An 8,727-nucleotide genomic window follows, 5' to 3' on the forward strand; every position below is an offset into this window, starting at 1 on the left:
AAATGCAAGGGCGGTTGGCCATACCGTGGCGCAATAAACTCGTTCGTTGACTTTCAACGTTCGTGATTAGGCCTATACGTCGCTAGCCGTTGAATTTGGCCGCACCCGACAAGCGAGACGTACGTGTAGCGGTAGCCGGTTATATCTGATGCTGCGTAAAAGTAACAGTTTTATAGACAGCAAGAATAATTTCCTGATGGATCGTTGTATTGTAGAGACGCATGGAATAGGTATTGCCGGAAAATTTTCAACGAGTTCTCTTCGGTATTATGATGCCAATATTAAGTTAATGGTCCTTAAACCCGCGGAAATAAAGAAAAATTGTGCAGCCTCCAGAAAAGAAATACGGCGTGACAAAAGTCAATGTTCGGTGTCTAAAAATAGTCTAAAATGCGTAGGCCTGTATGATTTTACAAACGTCTTTTTGAGCTTGTTTTAAATTTTTTGAAGGAAAAAGTGGGGTTCATCTTGGATTCGGAGAAATAGAGAACTATATTTTTTTCAGAATGAAATTAAACATACACTTTCACGTAGTATCGGATTACGAAAAATAACAAACAAGTAAGCCGTAGTGTGGATATTATCTGCGGAAACGCAAGTTTTGAACAAACTCATTGCCGTTTCATACCGATTTAAAGATCATGAAGGGTTTTCCGACTTTTATACAAAAATCGGATATAACGACAATCCGTTATTGCAAGCAATTTTTTCGCTGTTATGAATTCTCGCTATAACGGACTTCTACTGTACTTAGAATCAGTTATTGTTTTATTTTTCCATCATCAAACAAGTTGAAATGTTTACTTTTTTGCTATTGTATTTTCATTGTCCTAAAAAACAGAAAAATAAACATTGGCAAAAATAATGTCATACTGCTTATTATGAAAAAACACACTTGTACATGAAAACTTGGGTGTGTAAAATGCATTAAGTCCCAATTATTCACTGCAGTCTCTTAAAGTTAAGTCTATTTTAACATTTTAAATTAAGATTGGCATCCGCATATTTTAATATAAGCATAATATTACTACAACAAGCGCCACTAAACCACCAAAAGGGAAGTACACATATATGGTGATTTTAGGGAACTCCTCAAACTTCAGAATTCATTTATCTCAAAAGTAGTATTTCTGGAGCTAACACACTTTACCTACCCACCCGCCAGTCCTGTTCGGGAGAGAGAGAGCGTGGAAGTACTACATGGCTATCATTTGTCTTTACATGTATTATAAAATGAATGCATTATAAGTACAGAAAACTTTTTTTTCAAATTCACCAAAGTCTCAATAACAGACTTCTGCATTCAAATACTTTGTTACACTTGTTACCGGGCGAGTTGGCCGTGCGCGTAGATGCGCGCGACTGTGAGCTTGCATCCGGGAGATAGTAGGTTCGAATCCGACTATCGGCAGCCCTGAAAATGGTTTTCCATGGTTTCCCATTTTCACTCCAGGCAAATGCTGGGGCTGTACCTTAATTAAGGCCACGGCCGCTTCCTTCCAACTCCTAGGCCTTTCCTATCCCATCGTCGCCAAAAGACCTATCTGTGTCGGGGCGACGTAAAGCCCCTAGCAACGAAAAAAAGTTACACTTGTTCATAACATCGCCAATTGACAATCCTTGATGTAATGACGGAATGTAAACAATATTATACATGCATTGTAAAAATTGATTTGATAGAATATGAGGAGTTCTTGTAGACTGAAACATGTCATTATTTATTACTAAATGTGTTTTTTTTTTATTATTTCAAGTATGTTATAGGTCTAAGTGTTATACTGACTGTATTGACAGACTGAAAACCTACAACCTGTTTTCCAGTCATTGACCGGGTCAGAGATGTAATGAATGAAGCATATATAGCCTATTAGTACGTTGGGGTTGCCACTCCCAAAGTGATTTATTAATGACTGATAGATGCTATGAAATGAGAATGGAGAATGTTGCTGGAATGAAAGATGACAGGGAAAACCGGAGTACCCGGAGAAAAACCTGTCCCGCCTCTGCTTTATCCAGCACAAATCTCACATGGAGTGACTGGGATTTGAACCACGGTATCCATCGGTGAGAGGCCGACGTGCTGCTGAAGAATAATGGCTTCCATGTTAACCCATTTTACCTGACTCATGCTGTGTGTGCAAAATGTCATGTGTTAAAAATGGCAGTTTCAGATTCCCTTTCCCTTGTTTGATATTGTTTTCTGTTACCAGAATTAATATTGATAATACCTCTCTTTGTTTCAGGTTAAAACATTATGCAAATTACTAAAATGTAACGTGCCATTCAAGGAGAATGATTCCAACATTCACACGTGCAGACGTAACTTGTGTTCCCTTCCATGAAGATAAGAAAATCTATGAATATTAATTATATGTACACCCACAATTCCTTTTTATTTCTAAACTTTTTTTTTTTTTGAAGGTAGAAGCTACTTTCCTGCCAAAATGAGTTGTGTTTATAAATTGTACATACTGAATGGTAGAATAAATGCTGTGTGTTTTGAATTTTAACCGATTAATCTTATTTACTGACCCTTCTCTTAACTTGCATATAACAAGTCTTCAACCACTTGGTAAGTTAAATCATGTTTTATTTTCTCAGCCTCAGTTTAACTTGATATACCTATTAGATATAAATATACAATAGACTCTTGCTAATCTACTCCTTCCTTGCCCAGAGGGGTGCCAAATTAATGAGTGTCTGAGAAATTTACTTGAATACTTATTATTAATTATTATTAAATCCAGTGCTACAATGTAGAATTCATGCATTTAAGAAAAATTTAATGTAGGAAAAAAAAAATTAGTACAGTGATAGGCATTCCTTCCCTTTGGTGCTATATAAACCATCTGTAAACATGCATCATATTGATCTTCTCACTCTTTTAAATAACCTTTCATTTTCCAAACTCACTGTCCATTTGACTCATGTACTGTCAAGTGCAATTTCCTTTCATTTTGATACAGTGGCGGCTCATGCTGAATTATGTTGGTGGTTCTGCTCTGTAACGTGCCCTGTCCATTGTAATAGACAAATCTAAATTCATATTGCATGCATACAGGAAGTGCCAGCTGAGCTCGTGTGCATACATCCTCCAACCCCACAGAAACACCTTACTCCATATCCTATCAGATTTGAAGTTCGTGAAAATGTACAGAAAAAATACAGGTAAACATACATCTCAATTTGTAAGACCCTGATATTGGGGGACATCGATATAAATAACTGACTTGTGCAAAAAAACAACAGTTCAAATGTTACAAAAAGAAAAGCCTTTCCGCTCATAAAAAGAAAAAATGTTGATTTAGAATCGACACAATCCTATTTACAGAGGTTATGAGACCTGCATACATCTTTGGGAACTGGCTTTCTTAATGGAGGGGGATCATCATCCGATGGTATTAACGTTCCTGTTTTCATTTTCATTACTACCTAACTCCGATTTACTACGATTATGGAGAAACATATTCATGATTTCTTGTAGAATGTTCATTCAGTTACTGATCAATTCATTTTACGCCTTGTCTCATCTTTCCAGCTGTATCATGAAGAGTAAAAGATCTTTGTCAAAAGAGGTAAGTTTAAATCCTTGAAATAATTCTCGTCCACAATGTTATCTAATAGCAAGGTACCAACCCGGAGTAGTAATATTTCAATACAAATTGTCAAGCCAGATCTTTCCTTTCACATCCAGCAAGAATAGGTTGTCCCAAAGAGGGTGATAGTCCAAAAGAGGAGATGGTGTGATTTACAGTCGCGTTTGGGGAGAAAGTGTCATTGATTCCGAGAATTGGGACGTCTCAGCCATAGAGTTAGTAAAATATGTGTTTAAAAACAGCGATGGCAATAATTTGCTTACTTTGACTCATAAACTCGCCTAGGCTTTTAGGCCTAAACACTCGCTCATTCGCTTCGTACGAGAGAAAATGCTTTTGGTTGTTGGATAGAATTATGCCTAAAGTCTCAGCCATTTACACAAAAGATAGAGAAAAATACGTACCACTAATCTTAGAGTATGTTGCTTGAAGACTTAACATGAACTGTAAATTGATTTTTTGTGATTTAATTGCAACTGAACAATGTCCTTTTTATAACGCATTTCTTCTATATTTAAGGTTTTTAGGTTTTCTTTCTGCTGGACAGTGGTATCACGAGTATACTGTAGTATCTGAGAATGTTGACATGTAAGAATTTTAAACCATATCAATATTCACGCAGTTTTAAAAGTTCTCTATTTACATTGATAAGTACAGCAAAGCAAGCTTTTGCCCAAACAGCTAAAATTTGAAGATGCTCTGCTCGCTGCAGTGATTCTCTCTCTGACAGTGGTGCTGGTACTACCTCGTGTATTATTTACTAACTGTATGGTCTCAGCAACACGCTCTTCCAATGCACGCGAATAAGCCAGACATGTTGCAAGGCGTGCAGTTCATATAGAACCTAATGGGCGACTCTTAGCCACCTATCGGAAAAAAGCTGGAGGTAAGTATGCTCTCCTAATATTCTGTCGTTCACAGATCTAAACAGAGTTGCCGGATTATCAGTATTTGAATGGGTGTCTATCTTTGGCTCAATAACAACACTTAATATGAAGGATGGGATCACTAGATTGCTGTATATCTTTCATTCTGGTGGTTCTGCAGATCATATTATAAAGCCTCACCTGTTTTAATATCATAAACAGTTGCATATTCGACATTGTATTCGGTAACAATGATTCTGCAAAGAACCTCAGCTCAACTTATTACAAATTTTCAGTTTCTGCTCTAGATCTAACATAATGTCCTTCCTTTCCTGAAGCATGATACCATACTGTAACTGAAGCTACAGTTTCAAATAAAACAGTTTACACATTGTCGGCACCCAGTTAATAGCTGTAGGACTGCTGTTGGTAGTGATTCATAACACACTCATCTCTGATTATTTAATGCCATGGCTAAAATCCATATTACTGAATGGCTGGGCTATTGAGGGTCAGATTAACGAGAGTCTAATGTATGTTTGAAGTCTTAGTCCCACATTGACATAAGGATCCTGTAATGATGTCTTCAAACCTATGCTTATGATGTTTCTTCTTCTTTAATTGTCTGTCCCTAAATCTGAAACGAGGATAGTGAACACTGATGATCTGTGTTACTGTGTCTGTACTGCTGTGTATCCATTTATTTAGTTGGTATTAACACGTTAGCTGCCACGTAAATTTTGGCTACCCTCTCGCTTAAGTGCCAGTTTTAACAGTTAAATTGAAATAATAAATATGGTAGTTCAACCTGTTCAATACAAGTAAATAAGAGATGTAGAGATTACATTCTTATTTAATTAAAAGTGGAAATGGTACCGGTTTCGACCCCAGTCTGGGTCATCATCAGCCGATTATAACTCGAAAAACAATACATAAGTAAGAAAGAAGTTAACGGTCAAGTCCACACAATATCAGTTGAAGAGGCGATATAAAAATGACGGGGGTAGGCACTGTAAAATTCAGACGAAGTGGAATGTAAGTCACTTAAAAGAAGTAATGCGTAATCTTCCGAGCATCAGCACGGCACACGCAATGTTTGGCACTGTCTCATAATGTTCACGAAAAGCAGAGAACAGTTAAATGAGCCAGACAGCATACACCGTCAGGCACAAAGTCACAACACAATCCAAATATGAAGATCTAAAGTCATGAAGAAGCCGAAGACGAGCAGCTCAACCGAAGTAACTTGCAAGCTCCAGAAGATCGGCGCGGTGTTCACAACGTCAAGTGCTGTAGTTTCATACGCTGACGGAGATTGAAGGATAGATTAATGATCAAGTATTTACTTAGTTCACGAAAATGTACCTATATACATATATATATACTTATAATACGATTCAATATAACTGAATATGTAATTATGATCTTGAAGATTTTTAGAACAGTTGACGTGAAAAAACAATAGTGAATAGAGAAAAAATGGTAAAAGGCGCAATACCGGAAACAAATGAAAACGTGTATGCACAGTACGCTATTTCTTGAATATACTGTAAAAGAAAATTCAGGTCGTGATTGAAGTAGTCAAAGTTGGCGGACGCAAGGCATGAGTTTAAATTTGAAAGTGAGGGTCCAAAATGAAGGTGGCAATGTAGCTTTTTTTTAGAGGTGAAAAGAAAAATAGGATAAGTTAATAAAGAAAGAAGATTAGTGGATAAGAAAAGATTAAAAGGGTTTAAAGTTAAAAGGTGGTGAGAAAGGATAAGATAGGGATGAAGGAGGGGTAGTTTAGGGTGGGTTACTGGAGGTAGAAAATGTGGGTAGAAACTTTGTAAGGCATGGAAAATTGAATTCAGGTTTTGAAATTTAGAATTTTTGAGAAGAAGAATTAGGAAGTCAAATAAGATGTTGGGTTTTTCAGAAATGTCCTTTAAGTTGAAATTGGGGTTGAAGTATTGGTCAAGGTGAATAAAACAATTTTCAGTAGTGTTTAAGAGGGGGCCTTTGTTAATGATTTTAAGTATTTTCATATCTTTTTCAATATTGGTGAAATTGTGCTTGGAGTCATGTATGTGTTGTCCTATGGCGGAGAATCTGTTGTATTTAATGGCGTTGATATGTTCGGAGTATCTGATGTTGAAGTTGCGGCCAGTTTGACCGATGTACGAGGAGCTGCAGTTGTTACATTTGAATCTGTATACTCCAGATTTTGAAAAAGCATTAGATTTATTTAGTGATTTAGAGTTGTGTAATATATCAAAGTTTCTGTTATTGGTTCTAAAGGAAATTTTCATGTTATGTTTTTTAAGAACATTAGTTATTTTATAAGCTTCTTGAGTGAAAGTGAAAGTGGAAAATGCAGTGGGTTTGGTTTTGTCTTTAGTTAAAGTAGTTTTAGGACGGTGTTTGAATTTGTTGATGATACGGTTTATGAAGGAGTTGTTATAGCCATTGAATTTAGCGATGTTACGGATGGTGTTTAATTCATTATTTAAATCTATTTTAGACATAGGGGTGTTGAAGGCACGGAAAAGTAGGCTGTTGTAAGTAGCACGTTTATGTGCTTGAGGGTGCGAAGAATCTTATCGTATTGTGGTTGCAGTTTGGGTTGGTTTTCTGAAAATTTTGTAAGATAAAGAAGAAGGATGTCTAGTAATGGTTAAGTCTAGAAAATTAAGAGTTTTGTTATGTTCTGATTCGAGGGTGAATTTAATGTTAGAGTCAATGTTGTTGAGGAGAAGAAGTGTAAAGGCTGCGTTGGTTGATTCTTCGTTTAAAATTACTAATGTGTCATCGACATATCTGGCCCAAAAGAGGATTAGAGAAATTATTATTATTAGTATTATTATTATTATTAATTTTTGTGTTTTCTAAGAAGTCGAGGGAAATTTCAGCTAGAATGCCTGAAGCTGGTGAGCCCATAGCTAAACCATCTTGTTGATAAATGGTGTTGTCAAAGGTAAAATAATTATTGTTGAGAACCAAATTTAAGATTGACATGAAGTCTTGAATTTCTAGTTTACTCAGATAACTGAATTTGTTTAAGTTGTTGTTTATTATGGGGAATAATTTGGAAATTGGGATACTAGGGTACATGTTTACGATGTCAAAAGAATGGAGAGAAAAGTTTGGTTGGATGTCAAAGTTCTTTAATTTGTCGATTAATTCAGAAGTGTTTTTGATAGATTTGTTGGATAAAAACCGAAAGTTTTTTTAGTAAAAATGTTTGGATGAATTTAGAAGTATTGTATAAGGGACTGGGTCTTTAATTGATTATTGGACGGATGGGAATGTTAGTTTTATGAATTTTTGAGAGGGCTTTGGCAGTGGGTAGGCCTGGGTTCATGTTAATTTAGTTTTTCTTGATCAGTGACTTACATTCCACTTCGTCTGAATTGTACAGTGCCTACCCCCGTCATTGTTATATCGCCTCTTCAACTGATGTTGTGTGGACTTGACCGTTAACTTCTTTCTTACTTATGCATTGTTTTTCGAGTTATAATCGGCTGATGATGACCCAGACTGGGGTCGAAACCGGTACCATTTCCACTTCTAATTAAATAAGAATGTAATCTCTACATCTCTTATTTACTTGTATTGAATAGGTTGAACTACCGCATTTATTATTTCAATTTAACTGATACTTTTCAATACGGAACAATGAAATTTTTATCTTTAAGTGCCATTTTGACTGAAACTTTGTATCTCCTTATTCACCATATAGGCTACAGTAGAAGTCCGTTATAGCGAGAATTCGTTATTGAAAAATTACTCGTTATAACGGAGTGTCGTTATATCCGTTTTTTAGTCGGGGGAGGGGAACCCATACACATTAAAACTGGTATAACCGAGCTCGATAGCTGCAGTCGCTTAAGTGCGGCCAGTAGCCAGTATTTGGGAGATAGTAGGTTCGAACCTCACTGTCGGCAGCCCTGAAGATGGTTTTCCGTGGTGTCCCATTTTCACACCAGGCAAATGCTGGGGCTGTACCTTAATTAAGGCCACGGTCGCTTTCTTCTCACTCCTAGCCCTTTCCTGTCCCATCGTCGCCATAAGACCTGTCTGTGTTGGTGCGACGTAAAGCAACTAGCAAAAAAAACTGGTATGAAACGACAATCAGTTTGTTCGCGGATGGTATCCACACTACGGCTTGCTCGTTTGTTATTTTTCGAAATCCGATACTACGTGAAAGTTCATGTTTAATTTCATTCTAAAAAATTACAATATCACTCCAGAGGCATCTGTGGCAAACATTTCAGTTTTCTTCT

General features: G+C 36.6%; 1 protein-coding gene across 1 annotated transcript in view; it reads left to right on the forward strand.

The window, feature by feature from the left end:
* Window positions 1–2,510, forward strand: part of wcd (U3 small nucleolar RNA-associated protein 18 homolog wicked) — a 102,955-nt gene extending 100,445 nt beyond the window's left edge. The window contains exon 10 of the mRNA XM_067135639.2: window positions 2,244–2,510. Coding sequence (XP_066991740.2) covers window positions 2,244–2,268 — 25 coding nt within the window. The 3' untranslated portion in view covers window positions 2,269–2,510. The remainder of the gene's footprint in view (window positions 1–2,243) is intronic.
* The last annotated feature ends 6,217 nt before the right edge of the window (window positions 2,511–8,727 follow it).

Source organism: Anabrus simplex, chromosome 1 (genome assembly GCF_040414725.1).
Source record: "Anabrus simplex isolate iqAnaSimp1 chromosome 1, ASM4041472v1, whole genome shotgun sequence".
NCBI classification, from domain to species: Eukaryota; Metazoa; Arthropoda; class Insecta; order Orthoptera; family Tettigoniidae; genus Anabrus; species Anabrus simplex.